Raw genomic sequence first — 18953 nt, 5'->3', positions numbered from 1 at the left:
AGAGTGTTACCACTGGTGTTACTAGTGGAACAAAGAGTGTTACCACTGGTGTTACTAGTGGAACAAAGTGTTACCACTGGTGTTACTAGTGGAACAAAGTGTTACCACTGGTGTTACTAGTGGAACAAAGTGTTACCACTGGTGTTACTAGTGGAACAAAGAGTGTTACCACTGGTGTTACTAGTGGAACAAAGAGTGTTACCACTGGTGTTACTAGTGGAACAAAGAGTGTTACCACTGGTGTTACTAGTGGAACAAAGTGTTACCACTGGTGTTACTAGTGGAACAAAGTGTTACCACTGGTGTTACTAGTGGAACAAAGTGTTACCACTGGTGTTACTAGTGGAACAAAGAGTGTTACCACTGGTGTTACTAGTGGAACAAAGAGTGTTACCACTGGTGTTACTAGTGGAACAAAGAGTGTTACCACTGGTGTTACTAGTGGAACAAAGTGTTACCACTGGTGTTACTAGTGGAACAAAGTGTTACCACTGGTGTTACTAGTGGAACAAAGTGTTACCACTGGTGTTACTAGTGGAACAAAGAGTGTTACCACTGGTGTTACTAGTGGAAGTATTACCACTGGTGTTACTAGTGGAACAAAGAGTGTTACCACTGGTGTTACTAGTGGAACAAAGTGTTACCACTGGTGTTACTAGTGGAACAAAGAGTGTTACCACTGGTGTTACTAGTGGAAGTGTTACCACTGGTGTTACTAGTGGAACAAAGAGTGTTACCACTGGTGTTACTAGTGGAACAAAGAGTGTTACCACTGGTGTTACTAGTGGAAGTGTTACCACTGGTGTTACTAGTGGAACAAAGAGTGTTACCACTGGTGTTACTAGTGGAAGTGTTACCACTGGTGTTACTAGTGGAACAAAGAGTGTTACCACTGGTGTTACTAGTGGAACAAAGAGTGTTACCACTGGTGTTACTAGCGGAACAAAGAGTGTTACCACTGGTGTTACTAGTGGAACAAAGTGTTACCACTGGTGTTACTAGTGGAACAAAGTGTTACCACTGGTGTTACTAGTGGAACAAAGTGTTACCACTTCTAAATGGTAATTTTGACTCAGTGGGACAATATAAAGAATCTAGTGATTGTACCATTGTATTCATTCACATTGTTCAGGGATTGTACCATTGTTTCCATTACTCTTGGTATTATTTGAGATTCTTTTCAGTGTCGTAAAAAGCTTTTGAAGCTTTTGAAGCTCTCTAGAAATTACTGGGACTTTTCAAGCTTTATAGGTGTTCAAGCTCTATTCTGATTCACGCTCTTTGTGTCAAGCTCTTGTGTAAAGCTCTTGTTTCAAGCTTTGAGTCAAGCTCTCTGTGTCAACCTGTTGTGTCAAGCTCTGTGTCAAGCTCTTGTTTCAAGCTTTGATTCAAGCTCTCTGTGTCAAGCTCTTGTTTCAAGCTCTTTGTGTCAAGCTCTGTCAAGCTCTTGTGTCAAGCTCTCTGTGTCAAGCTCTCTGTGTCAAGCTTTGAGTCAAGCTCTCTGTGTCAAGCTCTTGTGTCAAGCTCTCTGTGTCAAGCTCTCTGTGTCAAGCTCTTGTTTCAAGCTTTGAGTCAAGCTCTCTGTGTCAAGCTCTTGTGTCAAGCTCTCTGTGTCAAGCTCTCTGTGTCAAGCTCTCTGTGTCAAGCTCTCTGTGTCAAGCTCTCTGTGTCAAGCTCTCTGTGTCAAGCTCTCTGTGTCAAGCTGTCTGTGTCAAGCTGTCTGTGTCAAGCTGTCTGTGTCAAGCTCTCTGTGTCAAGCTCTCAGTGTCAAGCTCTCTGTGTCAAGCTCACTGTATCAAGTTCTCAGTGTCAAGCTCTCTGTGTCAAGCTCTCTGTGTCAGGCTCTCTGCGTCAAGCTGTCTGTGTCAAGCTGTCTGTGTCAAGCTGTCTGTGTCAAGCTGTCTGTGTCAAGCTCTCTGTGTCAAGCTGTCTGTCAGGCTCTCTGTGTCAAGCTCTCTGTGTCAGGCTCTCTGTGTCAAGCTGTCTGTGTCAAGCTGTCTGTGTCAAGTGGTCTGTGTCAAGCTCTCTGTGTCAAGCTGTCTGTGTCAAGCTGTCTGTGTCAAGCTCTTTGTGTCAAGCTCTCTGTGTCAAGCTGTGTCAAGCTGTCTGTGTCAAGCTGTCTGTGTCAAGCTCTCTGTGTCAAGCTCTCTGTGTCAAGCTGTCTGTGTCAAGCTGTCTGTGTCAAGCTGTCTGTGTCAAGCTCTCTGTGTCAAGCTCTCTGTGTCAAGCTCTCAGTGTCAAGCTCTCTGTGTCAAGCTCTCAGTGTCAAGCTCTCAGTGTAAAGCTCTCTGTGTCAAGCTCTCTGTGTCAAGCTCTCTGTATCAAGCTCTCTGTGCCAAACTCTCTGTGCCAAGCTCTCTGTGTCAAGCTCTCTGAGTCAAGCTCTCTGTGTCAAGCTCTCTGTCAAGCTCTCTGTGTCAAGCTCTCTGTGTCAAGCTCTCTGTGACAAGCTGTCTCTGTCAAGCTCTCTGTGTCAAGCTCTCTGTGTCAAGCTCTCTGTGTCAAGCTCTCAGTGTCAAGCTCTCTGTGTCAAGCTCTCTGTGTCAAGCTGTCTGCCAAGCTCTCTGTGTCAAGCTTTCTTTGTCAGGCTCTCTGTGTCAAGCTGTCTGTGTCAAGCTGTCTGTGTCAAGCTGTCTGTGTCAAGCTCTTTGTGTCAAGCTGTCTGTGTCAAGCTCTCTGTGTCAAGCTCTGTGTCAAGCTCTCTGTGTCAAGCTCTCTGTGTCAAGCTCTCTGTGTCAAGCTCTCTGTGTCAAGCTCTCTGTGTCAAGCTCTCTGTGTCAAGCTCTCTGTGTCAAGCTCTCTGTGTCAAGCTCTCTGTGTCAAGCTCTCTGTGTCAAGCTCTCTGTGTCAAGCTCTCTGTGTAAAGCTCTCTGTGTCAAGCTCTCAGTGTCAAGCTCTGTGTCAAGCTCTCTGTGTCAAGCTCTCTGTGTCAAGCTCTCTGTGTCAAGCTCTCTGTGTCAAGCTCTCAGTGTCAAGCTCTCTGTGTCAAGCTCTCTGTGTCAAGCTCTCTGTGTCAAGCTCTCTGTGTCAAGCTCTGTGTGTCAAGCTCTGTGTGTCAAGCTCTCAGTGTCAAGCTCTCTGTGTCAAGCTCTCTGTGTCAAGCTCTGTGTGTCAAGCTCTCTGTGTCAAGCTCTCAGTGTCAAGCTCTCTGTGTCAAGCACTCAGTGTCAAGCTCTCTGTGTCAAGCTCTCAGTGTCAAGCTCTCAGTGTCAAGCTCTCTGTGTCAAGCTCTCTGTGTCAAGCTCTCTGTGTCAAGCTCTCTGTGTAAAGCTCTGTGTCAAGCTGTCTGTGTCAAGCTCTCTGTGTCAAGCTTTCAGTGTCAAGCTCTCTGTGTCAAGCTCTCTGTGTCAAGCTCTCTGTGTCAAGCTCTGTGTCAAGCTCTCAGTGTCAAGCTCTGTGTCAAGCTCTCTGTGTCAAGCTCTCTGTGTCAAGCTCTCTGTGTCAAGCTCTCTGTGTCAAGCTCTCAGTGTCAAGCTCTCTGTGTCAAGCTCTCTGTGTCAAGCTCTGTGTGTCAAGCTCTGTGTGTCAAGCTCTGTGTGTCAAGCTCTGTGTGTCAAGCTCTCAGTGTCAAGCTCTCTGTGTCAAGCTCTCTGTGTCAAGCTCTCAGTGTCAAGCTCTCTGTGTCAAGCTCTCTGTGTCAAGCTCTCTGTGTCAAGCTCTCAGTGTCAAGCTCTCTGTGTCAAGCTCTCAGTGTCAAGCTCTCTGTGTCAAGCTCTCTGTGTCAAGCTCTCTGTGTCAAGCTCTCTGTGTCAAGCTCTCTGTGTCAAGCTCTCTGTGTCAAGCTCTCTGTGTCAAGCTCTCAGTGTCAAGCTCTCTGTGTCAAGCTCTCTGTGTCAAGCTCTCTTTGCCAAGCTCTCTGTGTCAAGCTCTCTGTGTCAAGCTCTCTGTGTCAAGCTCTCTGTGTCAAGCTCTCAGTGTCAAGCTCTCTGTGTCAAGCTCTCTGTGTCAAGCTCTCTGTGTCAAGCTCTCAGTGTCAAGCTCTCTGTGTCAAGCTCTCTGTGTCAAGCTCTCAGTGTCAAGCTCTCTGTCAAGCTCTCTGTGTCAAGCTCTCTGTGTCAAGCTCTCTGTCAAGCTCTCTGTGTCAAGCTCTCTGTGTCAAGCTCTCAGTGTGAAGCTCTCTGTGTCAAGCGCTCTGTGTCAAGCTCTCTGTGTCAAGCTCTCTGTGTCAAGCTGTCTGTGTCAAGCTCTCTGTGTCAAGCTCTCTGTGCCAAACTCTCTGTGTCAAGATCTCTGTGTCAAGCTGTCTGTGCCAAGTTCTCTGTCAAGCTCTCTGTGTCAAGCTGTCTGTGTCAAGCTCTCTGTGCCAAGCTCTCTGTGTCAAGCTCTCTGTGTCAAGCTATCTGTGTCAAGCTCTCTGTGTCAAGCTACCTGTGTCAAGCTCTCTGTGTCAAGCTCTCTGTGTCAAGCTCTCTGTCAAGCTGTCTGTGTCAAGCTGTCTGTGTCAAGCTCTGTGTCAAGCTCTCTGTGTCAAGCTCTCTGTGTCAAGCTCTCTGTGTCAAGCTATCTGTGTCAAGCTATCTGTGTCAAGCTCTCTGTGTCAAGCTCTCAGTGTCAAGCTCTCTGTCAAACTCTCTGTGTCAAGCTCTCTGTGTCAAGCTCTCTGTCAAGCTCTCAGTGTGAAGCTCTCTGTGTCAAGCTCTCTGTGTCAAGCTCTCTGTGTCAAGCTCTCTATGTCAAGCTGTCTGTGTCAAGCTCTCTGTGTCAAGCTCTCAGTGTCAAGCTCTCTGTGTCAAGCACTCTGTGTCAAGATCTCTTTGTCAAGCTGTCTGTGCCAAGCTCTCTGTGTCAAGCTCTGTGTCAAGCTGTCTGTGTCAAGCTCTCTGTGCCATGCTCTCTGTGTCAAGCTCTCTGTGTCAAGCTCTCTGTGTCAAGCTCTCTGTGTCAAGCTCTCTGTCAAGTTCTCTGTGTCAAGCTCTCTGTGTCAAGCTCTCTGTGTCAAGCTCTCAGTGTCAAGCTCTCTGTGTCAAGCTCTCTGTGTCAAGCTCTCTGTGTCAAGCTCTCTGTGTAAAGCTCTCTGTGTCAAGCTGTCTGTGTCAAGCTCTCTGTGTCAAGCTTTCAGTGTCAAGCTCTCTGTGTCAAGCTCTCTGTGTCAAGCTCTCTGTGTCAAGCTCTCTGTGTCAAGCTCTGTGTCAAGCTCTGTGTCAAGCTCTGTGTCAAGCTCTCTGTGTCAAGCTCTCTGTGTCAAGCTCTCTGTGTCAAGCTCTGTGTAAAGCTCTCTGTGTCAAGCTGTCTGTGTCAAGCTCTCTGTGTCAAGCTCTCAGTGTCAAGCTCTCTGTGTCAAGCTCTTTGTGTCAAGCTCTCTGTGTCAAGCTCTCTGTGTCAAGCTCTCTGTGTCAAGCTCTCAGTGTCAAGCTCTGTGTCAAGCTCTGTGTCAAGCTCTCTGTGTCAAGCTCTGTGTCAAGCTCTCTGTGTCAAGCTCTCAGTGTCAAGCTCTGTGTGTCAAGCTCTGTGTGTCAAGCTCTGTGTGTCAAGCTCTGTGTGTCAAGCTCTCTGTGTCAAGCTCTCTGTGTAAAGCTCTCTGTCAAGCTCTCTGTGTCAAGCTCTCTGTGTCAAGCTCTCTGTGTCAAGCTCTCAGTGTCAAGCTCTCTGTGTCAAGCTCTCTGTGTCAAGCTCTCTGTGTCAAGCTCTCTGTGTCAAGCTCTCTGTGTCAAGCTCTCAGTGTCAAGCTCTCTGTGTCAAGCTCTCTGTGTCAAGCTCTCTGTCAAGCTCTCTGTGTCAAGCTCTCTGTGTCAAGCTCTCTGTGTCAAGCTCTCTGTGTCAAGCTCTCAGTGTCAAGCTCTCTGTCAAGCTCTGTGTGTCAAGCTCTGTGTGTGTGAAGCTCTGTGTGTCAAGCTCTCTGTGTCAAGCTCTCTGTCAAGCTCTCTGTGTCAAGCTCTCTGTGTCAAGCTCTCTGTGTCAAGCTCTCTGTGTCAAGCTCTCTGTGTCAAGCTCTCTGTGTCAAGCTCTCAGTGTCAAGCTCTCTGTGTCAAGCTCTCTGTGTCAAGCTCTCTGTGTCAAGCTCTCTGTGTCAAGCTCTCTGTGTCAAGCTCTCTGTGTCAAGCTCTCTGTGTCAAGCTCTCTGTGTCAAGCTCTCAGTGTCAAGCTCTCTGTGTCAAACTCTCTGTGTCAAGCTCTCTGTCAAGCTCTCTGTGTCAAGCTCTCTGTGTCAAGCTCTCTGTGTCAAGCTCTCAGTGTCAAGCTCTCTGTGTCAAGCTCTCTGTGTCAAGCTCTCTGTGTCAAGCTCTCTGTCAAGCTCTCTGTGTCAAGCTCTCTGTGTCAAGCTCTCTGTGTCAAGCTCTCAGTGTCAAGCTCTCTGTGTCAAGCTCTCTGTGTCAAGCTCTCTGTGTCAAGCTCTCTGTGTCAAGCTCTCAGTGTCAAGCTCTCTGTGTCAAGCTCTCTGTGTCAAGCTCTCTGTGTCAAGCTCTCTGTCAAGCTCTCTGTGTCAAGCTCTCTGTGTCAAGCTCTCTGTGTCAAGCTCTCAGTGTCAAGCTCTCTGTGTCAAGCTCTCTGTGTCAAGCTCTCTGTGTCAAGCTCTCTGTGTCAAGCTCTCTGTGTCAAGCTCTCTGTGTCAAGCTCTCTGTGTCAAGCTCTCTGTGTCAAGCTCTCTGTGTCAAGCTCTCAGTGTCAAGCTCTCTGTGTCAAGCTCTCTGTGTCAAGCTCTCTGTGTCAAGCTCTCAGTGTCAAGCTCTCTGTGTCAAGCTCTCTGTGTCAAGCTCTCTGTGTCAAGCTCTCTGTGTCAAGCTCTCTGTGTCAAGCTCTCTGTGTCAAGCTCTCTGTGTCAAGCTCTCTGTGTCAAGCTCTCTGTGTCAAGCTCTCTGTGTCAAGCTCTCAGTGTCAAGCTCTCTGTGTCAAGCTCTCTGTGTCAAGCTCTCTGTGTCAAGCTCTCAGTGTCAAGCTCTCTGTGTCAAGCTCTCTGTGTCAAGCTCTCTGTGTCAAGCTCTCTGTGTCAAGCTCTCAGTGTCAAGCTCTCTGTGTCAAGCTCTTTACTGATCTTTCACGCTACTTAATGACCGTTCCGAGAGGAGGTCATCAGATCTAGTGGGAGGACAACTCCACTTCCTTGGATCAAGAGCACTTCAACAAAATGTAATAAACAAAAAAAGGGACAAAAAATCATACAAATCTTGTTGTGTGAGTTGATTTTTTTTTATTTTAAACCAAAAAAGCTAAAACACAATTCAGACAGACATTCTACGTAATTTATATATATATATATATATATATATATATATATATATATATATATATATATATATATATATATATATATATATATATATATATATATATAACACACAATTCACTTAATTCTGATTATGGAAGAAAGAATTTAAGGATTTGTACATTTCTCAGCAGAGAAAAAATTATTCTTGTTAAAGCTGGCCAAGAAAGCTGAGCTTGTTAGGTTAAGCTGGACGACAGGATCGTGGGGACAGTCACCGTGTTGTCACGGTAGAGGCCACCATGTTGTCACGGTGTGTTTGCCGGGTGGGGGTGGAAACCTGGGGTTAGGGGTGTTGGGGGTATTGTGTGGGGAATTGTTTTGTGTACGGCAGTGTACAGTGTTTTGTTCTTCACTATATTGTTGACCTATTGTGTATGATAGTTACACAGTGGGAAGACCACAGTGTGCTTCTACACTATTCTGTATGATAGTTACACAGTGGGAAGACCACAGTGTGCTGCTACACTATTCTGTATGATAGTTACACAGTGGGAAGACCACAGTGTGCTGCTACACTATTCTGTATGATAGTTACACAGTGGGAAGACCACAGTGTGCTTCTACACAATTCTGTATGATAGTTACACAGTGGGAAGACCACAGTGTGCTGCTACACTATTCTGTATGATAGTTACACAGTGGGAAGACCACAGTGTGCTGCTACACTATTCTGTATGATAGTTACACAGTGGGAAGACCACAGTGTGCTTCTACACTATTCTGTATGATAGTTACACAGTGGGAAGACCACAGTGTGCTGCTACACTATTCTGTATGATAGTTACACAGTGGGAAGACCACAGTGTGCTGCTACACTATTCTGTATGATAGTTACACAGTGGGAAGACCACAGTGTGCTGCTACACTATTCTGTATGATAGTTACACAGTGGGAAGACCACAGTGTGCTGCTACACTATTCTGTATGATAGTTACACAGTGGGAAGACCACAGTGTGCTTCTACACTATTCTGTATGATAGTTACACAGTGGGAAGACCACAGTGTGCTTCTACACTATTCTGTATGATAGTTACACAGTGGGAAGACCACAGTGTGCTGCTACACTATTCTGTATGATAGTTACACAGTGGGAAGACCACAGTGTGCTTCTACACTATTCTGTATGATAGTTACACAGTGGGAAGACCACAGTGTGCTGCTACACTATTCTGTATGATAGTTACACAGTGGGAAGACCACAGTGTGCTGCTACACTATTCTGTATGATAGTTACACAGTGGGAAGACCACAGTGTGCTGCTACACTATTCTGTATGACAGTTACACAATGGGAAGACCACAGTGTGCTGCTACACTATTCTGTATGATAGTTACACAGTGGGAAGACCACAGTGTGCTTCTACACTATTCTGTATGATAGTTACACAGTGGGAAGACCACAGTGTGCTGCTACACTATTCTGTATGATAGTTACACAGTGGGAAGACCACAGTGTGCTGCTACACTATTCTGTATGATAGTTACACAGTGGGAAGACCACAGTGTGCTGCTACACTATTCTGTATGATAGTTACACAGTGGGAAGACCACAGTGTGCTGCTACACTATTCTGTATGATAGTTACACAGTGGGAAGACCACAGTGTGCTGCTACACTATTCTGAATGATAGTTACACAGTGGGAAGAGCACAGTGTGCTGCTACACTATTCTGTATGATAGTTACACAGTGGGAAGACCACAGTGTACTTCTACACTATTCTGTATGACAGTTACACAGTGGGAAGACCACAGTGTGCTGCTACACTATTCTGTATGATAGTTACACAGTGGGAAGACCACAGTGTACTTCTACACTATTCTATATGACAGTTACACAGTGGGAAGACCACAGTGTGCTGCTACACTATTCTGTATGATAGTTACACAGTGGGAAGACCACAGTGTGCTTCTACACTATTCTGTATGATAGTTACACAGTGGGAAGACCACAGTGTTCTTCTACACTATTCTGTATGATAGTTACACAGTGGGAAGACCACAGTGTGCTTCTACACTATTCTGTATGATAGTTACACAATGGGAAGACCACAGTGTTCTTCTACACTATTCTGTATGATAGTTACACAGTGGGAAGACCACAGTGTTCTTCTACACTATTCTGTATGATAGTTACACAGTGGGAAGACCACAGTGTGCTGCTACACTATTCTGTATGATAGTTACACAGTGGGAAGACCACAGTGTGCTGCTACACTATTCTGTATGATAGTTACACAGTGGGAAGACCACAGTGTGCTGCTACACTATTCTGTATGATAGTTACACAGTGGGAAGACCACAGTGTGCTGCTACACTATTCTGTATGATAGTTACACAGTGGGAAGACCACAGTGTACTTCTACACTATTCTGTATGACAGTTACACAGTGGGAAGACCACAGTGTGCTGCTACACTATTCTGTATGATAGTTACACAGTGGGAAGACCACAGTGTTCTTCTACACTATTCTGTATGATAGTTACACAGTGGGAAGACCACAGTGTTCTTCTACACTATTCTGTATGATAGTTACACAGTGGGAAGACCACAGTGTGCTGCTACACTATTCTGTATGATAGTTACACAGTGGGAAGACCACAGTGTGCTGCTACACTATTCTGTATGATAGTTACACAGTGGGAAGACCACAGTGTGCTGCTACACTATTCTGTATGATAGTTACACAGTGGGAAGACCACAGTGTGCTGCTACACTATTCTGTATGATAGTTACACAGTGGGAAGACCACAGTGTGCTTCTACACTATTCTGTATGATAGTTACACAGTGGGAAGACCACAGTGTGCTTCTACACTATTCTGTATGATAGTTACACAGTGGTAAGACCACAGTGTACTTCTACACTATTCTTTGTGATACTTACACAGTGGGAAGACCATAGTGTACTTCTACACTATTCTGTATGATAGTTACACAGTGGGAAGACCATAGTGTACTTCTACACTATTCTGTATGATAGTTACACAGTGGGAAGACCATAGTGTACTTCTACACTATTCTGTGTGATAGTTACACAGTGGGAAGACCACAGTGTGCTGCTACACTATTCTGTATGATAGTTACACAGTGGGAAGAGCACAGTGTGCTGCTACACTATTCTGTATGATAGTTACACAGTGGGAAGACCACAGTGTGCTGCTACACTATTCTGTATGATAGTTACACAGTGGGAAGACCACAGTGTGCTTCTACACTATTCTGTATGATAGTTACACAGTGGGAAGACCACAGTGTGCTGCTACACTATTCTGTATGATAGTTACACAGTGGGAAGACCACAGTGTGCTTCTACACTATTCTGTATGATAGTTACACAGTGGGAAGACCACAGTGTACTTCAACACTATTCTGTATGACAGTTACACAGTGGGAAGACCACAGTGTACTTCTACACTATTCTGTATGATAGTTACACAGTGGGAAGACCACAGTGTGCTTCTACACTATTCTGTATGATAGTTACACAGTGGGAAGACCACAGTGTGCTGCTACACTATTCTGTGTGATAGTTACACAGTGGGAAGAGCACAGTGTGCTGCTACACTATTCTGTGTGATAGTTACACAGTGGGAAGAGCACAGTGTGCTTCTACACTATTCTGTATGATAGTTACACAGTGGGAAGAGCACAGTGTGCTGCTACACTATTCTGTGTGATAGTTACACAGTGGGAACAAAAGCTACCTATGTTCCCCTGTCATATTCCATCACATGTGTCTCACACATCACGTGATATGTGTCATCCTGAGCTGAGAGACATCAGTAGTGTGATGAGGATATCATCAAGTATTCTACTTAAGGCTCATCAGCTACGACAGCTTCAAAGATTTCCTGTCAGCGGAGCTGGAGTTACTATCACTCTGGAATTACCATCTCTCAGGATTGTCTATCCACACATACAGTACATGTGGAATTTATGTATGTCTCTTCTCGATCTGAGTTGTGGGTGTAGGGACTAGTGTGTGTGTGGGGGCGGGTGATAATGTAAGGGTACCAAACCTCTCCACCACTCGCAAACAATACACAAGAATACACACAATTCACCACCCAGTTTCGGCACCGAGCCGGCATTGCATTGTGTATATTCTCGATGTATACATCCAAAAGTGTATATACACCCAGGGGTATATATTTTAGGTATTAAAGTATTATTTATTGGTGGTATAGAGGTGACATGCAGCCTTAATGACCCTCGTATAGTCCACAGACTTTGCACCTCAGAAATCAATCAAGGCTAGGCACTCAGGTTAAAATCAAGACACATGTGCTACGTAGGTATCTTTAATGACGATGATACCTACTGTTGCACATGTGTCTTAACTTCAATTCCTCGACTGCGTTAATTTTAAATTGACAAAAATTGAAATCGCGGGGAGAAACAGATTAGTGTTACAACCGAACTCAAGAGAAGCCAAAATGCAAAGCAGAAGGCACGGAAATAGGTACATTATACTTAATACTTGTAAGTAGGTACATGCCTGACTACTTGCAAGTAGGTACATAATACCTTACTACTTGCAAGTAGGTACATACCTCACTACCTGTAAGTAGGTTCATTATTCCTCACTACTTGTAACTAGGTACATACCTCACTACTTCTAAGTAGATACATTATTCCTAACTACTTGTAAGTAGGTACATACCTCACTACTTGTAAATAGGTACATTATTCCTCACTACTTGTAAATAGGTACATATCTCACTACTTGTAAGTAGGTACATTATTCCCCACTACTTGTAAGTAGGTACATACCTCACTACATGTAAATAGGTACATACCTCACTACCTGTAAGTAGGTACATTATTCCTCACTACTTGTGATTCCTTAAGATATTTCTCCTGATACATATGGCACAGTAATAACTTAGAGGCTTGGTAAAGAGCACACACGTTACTGAACACTGGCAACGTTTCGCTCTGTGAGACCACCACAGACCGAAACAGCCCTAATAAACGCTTGTTCTGCAAAGTGTCGTTCCGGGAGAGTCAACATGACAACACTTAGACTCACGGCCTCTAGTCTCAGTAACGTAAACAAATCACTTCACTTAACCTATACATGTATATATATATATATATATATATATATATATATATATATATATATATATATATATATATATATATATATATATATATATATATATAGATATATATATATATATATATATGTCGTGCCGAATAGGCAGAACTTGGGATCTTGGCTTAAATAGCAACGCTCATCTTGCCATATAGGACAAGTGAAAATTTGTGTATGCAATAATTTCGCCAAAATCATTCTGAACCTAACGAAAAAAATATATTTCACTGTGTTTGTTTAGTATTAAATTATTGTAAACAAATCTGAAATATATTTAGTTGGGTTAGGCTAAAATAAATTGTTCTTGTTATAATAAGGTCAGGTAAGTTTTCTAAGATTCTTTTGGTGCAAAAATAAAAATTTTTACATCAATATTAATGAAAAAAAATATATCTTTAAACGTATAAGAGAAAATTTCAGAAAGGACTTAATTTTAAATGAGTTCTTGCTAATTGACCAGTTTTACATATTCGGCACGACATATATATATTTATATATATACATATATATATATATATATATATATATATATATATATATATATATATATATATATATATATATATATATATATATATATATATATATATATATATAGTCTCCATCACTAATAAACATTTTATTTCTGGCATAGGTTCTAGTGCTGGAATTTTTAAGATTTTTAATTTCCAGAACTTAAATTTCCATATACCAATAAATTCCACAATTAAAAATCTCTCTTTAACACTAAGGTCAATGATATTTTCAAAATAGTCTCCTTAAATATATTTTTATATATTTCCAGCATCACTATATAACCCAAATACTATTATGAGTATTTAGGCCTATAAAAAATAGGATTATTCAAAAAAAAACACTTGAAGGCCGGGGTATTTTTCGACTAATTTTTTCCAGTCCCATAAAAAAGTCACTTTGGAGACAATGGAGCCAAAAAAAAGGTCAGGTTATCGATTTTTTCCAAAATTTTTAGGCTGGTAACACTGTTAATTTTTTTTTCTGGCTATACTTAAGATAATAATTTGTTGCATTGGTAAGTGTGAATAATATTGTTGGTATTGGTGTGATAAACTGGTGGGCGAAACGTAGCGGTTATAATTCTGATTTTTTTATATTTTACGATGCAAGTATTGTGAATGGTGATCTTTATGACCACTTGTTGTAAGGGTTATTATAGCGAGTTGTATCTGTGTGGCTTATGTATGATGTTTACTCTAAATACATACACACGTACACACACACACACACACACACACACACACATACACACTCACACTCACACTCACACACACACACACACACACACACAAACACACACACACACATACACACACACACACACACACATACACACACACAAACACACACACACACATACACACACACACACACACACACACACACACACACACACACAAAATGCAAGGAGGCAGAGGAGAGGTTTGTTCCCAAGGGAAACAGAAATAATGGGAAGAACAGAACGAGTCCTTGGTTCACCCAAAGGTGTAGGGAGGCGAAAACTAGGTGTACTAGAGAATGGAAAAGGTACAGAACACAGAGAACTCAGGAAAATAAAGAAATCAGCCGAAGAGCTAGAAACGAATATGCACAGATAAGAAGGGAGGCTCAGAGACAATATGAAAATGACATAGCATCAAAAGTAAAGACTGACCCGAAGCTGTTGTACAGCCACATCAGGAGGAAAACAACAGTCAAGGACCAGGTAATCAGACTGAGGAAGGGTGATGGGGAATTCACAAGAAACGACCGAGAGGTATGTCAGGAGCTCAACACAAGATTTAAAGAAGTATTTACAGTGGAAACCAGTAGGACTCCAGGAAATCAGAACAAGGGGGGCACACCAGCAAGTGCTGGATGAGGTACATATAACCAAGGAGGAAGTGAAGAAGCTGCTATGCGAACTTGACACCTCAAAGGCGGTGGGACCAGACAACATCTCTCCGTGGGTCCTTAAAGAGGGAGCAGAGACATTGTGTGTACCATTAACAAAGATCTTCAACACATCATTTGAAACTGTGCAACTCCCTGAGGTATGGAAGATGGCAAATGTAGTCCCAATTTTTAAAAAGGGAGACAGACATGAGGCACTAAACTACAGACCTGTATCACTAACGTGTATATTATGCAAGGTCATGGAGAAGATCATCAGGAGGAGAGTGGTGGGGCACCTGGAAAGAAACAAGTGTATAATTGACAACCAGCATGGTTTCAGGGAGGGAAAATCCTGTGTCACAAACCTACTAGAGTTTTATGACAAGGTGACAGAAGTAAGACAAGAGAGAGAGGGGTGGATCGACTGCATTTTTTTGGACTGCAAGAAGGCCTTCGACACAGTTCCTCACAAGAGGTTACTGCAAAAGCTAGAGGATCAGGCACACATAACAGGAAAGGCACTGCAATGGATCAGAGAATACCTGACAGGGAGGCAACAACGAGTCATGGTACGTGACGAGTTGTCAGAGTGGGCGCCTGTGACAAGCGGGGTTCCACAGGGGTCAGTCCTAGGACCTGTGCTGTTCTTGGTATATGTGAATGACATAACGGAAGGGATAGACTCAGAAGTGTCCTTGTTTGCGGACGATGTGAAGTTAATGAGAAGAATCAAATCGGATGAGGATCAGGCAGGACTACAAAGAGACCTGGACAGGCTACAAGCCTGGTCCAGCAACTGGCTCCTTGAATTTAACCCTGCCAAATGCAAAGTCATGAAGATTGGGGAAGGGCAAAGAAGACCGCAGACACAATATAGTTTAGATGGCCAAAGACTGCAAACCTCACTCAAGGAAAAAGATCTGGGGGTGAGTATAACACCGAGCATATCTCCTGAGGCACACATCAATCAGATAACTGCTGCAGCATACGGGCGCCTGGCAAACCTACGGATAGCGTTCCGATACCTCAGTAAGGATTCGTTTAAGACTCTGTATACCATTTACGCCAGGCCCATACTGGAGTATGCAGCACCAGTTTGGAATCCACACCTAGTCAAGCACGTCAAGAAATTAGAGAAAGTGCAAAGGTTTGCAACAAGACTAGTCCCAGAGATACGGGGATTGTCCTACGAAGAAAGGTTGAGGGAAATCGGCCTGACGACACTGGAGGACAGGAGGGTCAGGGGAGACATGATAACGACATATAAAATACTGCGCGGAATAGACAAGGTGGACAAAGACGCGATGTTCCAGAGATGGGACACAGACACAAGAGGTCACAATTGGAAGTTGAAGACTCAGATGAATCAAAGGGATGTTAGGAAGTATTTCTTCAGTCATAGAGTAGTCAGGCCGTGGAACAGCCTAGAAAGTGACGTAGTGGAGGCGGGAACCATACATAGTTTTAAGGCGAGGTATGATAGAGCTCATGGAGCAGGGAGAGAGAGGACCTAGTAGCAATCAGTGAAGAGGCGGGGCCAAGAGCTATGACTCGACCCCTGCAACCACAAATAGGTGAGTACAAATAAGTGAGTACACACACACACACACACACACACACACACACACACACACACACACACACACACACACACACACACACACACACACACACTAATACGATCAATACAGAATAATCTTGGTTAAAGTCAAACATCTGACTATAGGTAAAGTCTGTTCATCACACGTAATGGACGGAGGATCGAGCATTCACTACTCCTAGCACTCACACTGTGCTTTACACTCTACAAAATTTCCTTCACATTCCTCTTCCGCTACACAACTTTTCTCGCATTACAAGTAATACTGCTACGAGTTTTTTTTTTTCTCAAATTTCCCAGCGTTTCCCCCTTCCCTGATATACCTTTACACTGAGCGAAATGTTCCACTGATTGTTCTGCAAACCAAACCATACCCCGGCTGGGATTGAACTCGCGGTCAGAGAGTCTCAAAATTCCCGCCCGTCGTATGGTTTGTTTACAATCGTGTCATTACGATTTCGTGAGTCTTGTTTTGCAAATTATTCTTTTCTAAGGGTTGACAATATGGAACTCAAGGTGTTGATTTTGCTGCCTCACCACAGGAAGTGTTATGATTCAGTACACACACGAGGCTTGGTCTTAGACCGAGCAGCGGGGGGCGCTCACCCCCCGAAACCCTCTCCAGGTAAACACATTTCTACTCAACATGGTCAGAAACACATTCCCTCGAGATAAACACTGGGATGTATATCTCTCAGAGTAATTACACTGACAGTGTGCAGGTTACACAGTGTGCAGGTTACACAGTGTGCAGGTTACACTGTCAGTGTGCAGGTTGCACAGTGTGCAGGTTACACAGTGTGCAGGTTACACAGTGTGCAGGTTACACTGTCAGTGTGCAGGTTACACAGTGTGCAGGTTACACAGTGTGCAGGTTACACTGACAGTGTGCAGGTTACACAGTGTGCAGGTTACACTGTCAGTGTGCAGGTTGCACAGTGTGCAGGTTACACAGTGTGCAGGTTACACAGTGTGCAGGTTACACTGTCAGTGTGCAGGTTACACAGTGTGCAGGTTACAAAGTGTACAGGTTACACTGTCAGTGCGCAGGTTACACAGTGTGCGGGTTACACTGTCAGTGTGCAGGTTACACAGTGTGCAGGTTACACTGTCAGTGTGCAGGTTACACAGTGTGCAGGTTACACTGTCAGTGTGCAGGTTACACTGTCAGTGTGCAGGTTACACAGTGTGCAGGTTACACTGTCAGTGTGCAGGTTACACAGTGTGCAGGTTACACAGTGTGCAGGTTACACTGCCAGTGTGCAGGTTACACAGTGTGCAGGTTACACTGTCAGTGTGCAGGTTACACAGTGTGCAGGTTACACAGTGTGCAGGTTACACTGCCAGTGTGCAGGTTACACAGTGTGCAGGTTACAGTGTGCAGGTTACACTGTCAGTGTGCAGGTTACACTGTCAGTGTGCAGGTTACACAGTGTGCAGGTTACACTGTCAGTGTGCAGGTTACACTGTCAGTGTGCAGGTTACACAGTGTGCAGGTTACACTGTCAGTGTGCAGGTTACACAGTGTGCAGGTTACACTGTCAGTGTGCAGGTTACATGCACACAAGTACAACTCATCACAAATAAACTCTAAACACCAACAGAATATTCCATACAATGTACACAAAACATTGAGTTACATTGAGATATACGAACGAATGAACTACAAAGTAAATATTACTTACCTTACGAGGGATACCCAGCACTTCTAATGATCCCTTATGTAGACGATAGATTTTAAACTAAATAAAGTGAACTTTAGTGGTTTTAAAGATGTCTGATACACTAAAGTTAGTTCCTGTATCTCTCTCTCTCTCTCTCTCTCTCCTGGCCTTTCTAATGTTGGCTCACATCAAAGTTTTTATCGTAGCTTTAATTATACGACCCCCCTTCCCTCCCCTAGCCTGTCAGCAGAAATTTAGAAGACTGGAACAAGTTCTGTATAGCGTCATGAAGGTAATGTCTTGGAAATTTTAGGAGTGTTAGAGTTTTCTTGCATCTTCTTTTGACAGTGGTGTCTTGTAATGTTTGCGTCGTCACAGTTAACTGTCGTAGTCAGTTTTGTACATGTTTAGCGTAAAATAACGCTGTACAAGCGTTGCTTTACTCTACGGAATCTTGCTAAGGCTATATAAATCGCTGATCCGTTGAATTAAACCATGAGAGTTTCTCCCGAAGAGTCCAGTTTTATTAGTTTAATGGGAATTTCAGATTTGTTTTCTGTTTCTGAGTCTACAAATTCCTCTGGCTTGTCTTCATCATCTTCTTCTTCCTCTACTTCCTCCACTGCCTCTTCCTCTCTCTTCAACCACTTCTCATCCGCTTTTTCCTCTTCGCTATCCACCGTATCCTCGGCGTCGATATCCTCTCCAGGATTATATATTATTTCGCTCTTGTCCATTTTCCTCTTTCTTCGGACAGTGAGGTCCATTGGTTGGTCATGTGCTGCAGACGGAGTGCTGCTGGTGACTGAAGGAGACGCTGCTGGAGACGTACATGACTGGTGAATCATAGGTCCTCTGGTGGAGGTTGGAGTCTCTATGGGACTCACACTCTGCCTCTGGACCTGAAGAACGGCGTCCAGGAACCTCTTCTTCGTTACCGTTTCGTCCTTCGTCAGGCGATGCGGTGGTCTTGAACTTGTGGCTTCCGAGGTGCCAAAGACCGAGCTCTTGAAGCCATCAATAGCAGGAACAGAGCTGCTGAAGGAAGGGTAAAACTTGGCCAGTGGAGGGAAAGGCAACATTGAGGGCCACAATGGAGGGTAAGGAGGGAACGGAAAAATATTATTGTTAAGAGAGCTGTATAGTAGGTCGGCGCTTGGAGGCGCTCTCACTGAAGGAGTAATTGGGGAATGATCCCGCGTATATAAGGAGGCATGACTGTTGACAGCCTTTAAGAAGGATAATCTTTCCTCCTCTGACATTATAATTCCAGCGGACTTTCTGTCTGTGTACTTAGGTGGTGATTCACGTCGAGATTTATCCAAATCTTCGCGACTCGGTAAAGACACTTTAGTCTGTTCGTATTCAATCTTGAGAGGCTCGTCGTTAACTGTTGATACCACCTCCTGTTCGCTTCTGTCAACTCCCTTTGCCATGCACGGAGAATGTTGAGTTCGATGTTCATTTTTAATGTCGATTGTCATCTGGTCCTT

The 18953-nt window shown here is 43.9% G+C and overlaps 1 protein-coding gene across 1 annotated transcript in view; it reads right to left on the bottom strand.

The window, feature by feature from the left end:
• Positions 1 to 14027: 14027 nt before the first annotated feature.
• LOC138855428 (uncharacterized) overlaps positions 14028 to 18953 on the bottom strand; it is a 210651-nt gene continuing 205725 nt past the window's right edge. Inside the window, exon 5 of the mRNA XM_070104720.1 lies at positions 14028 to 18953. This exon is cut by the window's right edge and continues 348 nt beyond it. Coding sequence (XP_069960821.1) covers positions 17949 to 18953 — 1005 coding nt within the window. The 3' untranslated portion in view covers positions 14028 to 17948.

The sequence above is a fragment of the Cherax quadricarinatus genome, chromosome 94 (assembly GCF_038502225.1).
Source record: "Cherax quadricarinatus isolate ZL_2023a chromosome 94, ASM3850222v1, whole genome shotgun sequence".
In the NCBI taxonomy this organism is placed as follows: Eukaryota; Metazoa; Arthropoda; class Malacostraca; order Decapoda; family Parastacidae; genus Cherax; species Cherax quadricarinatus.
This window is presented reverse-complemented; position numbering and strand designations above follow the sequence as displayed.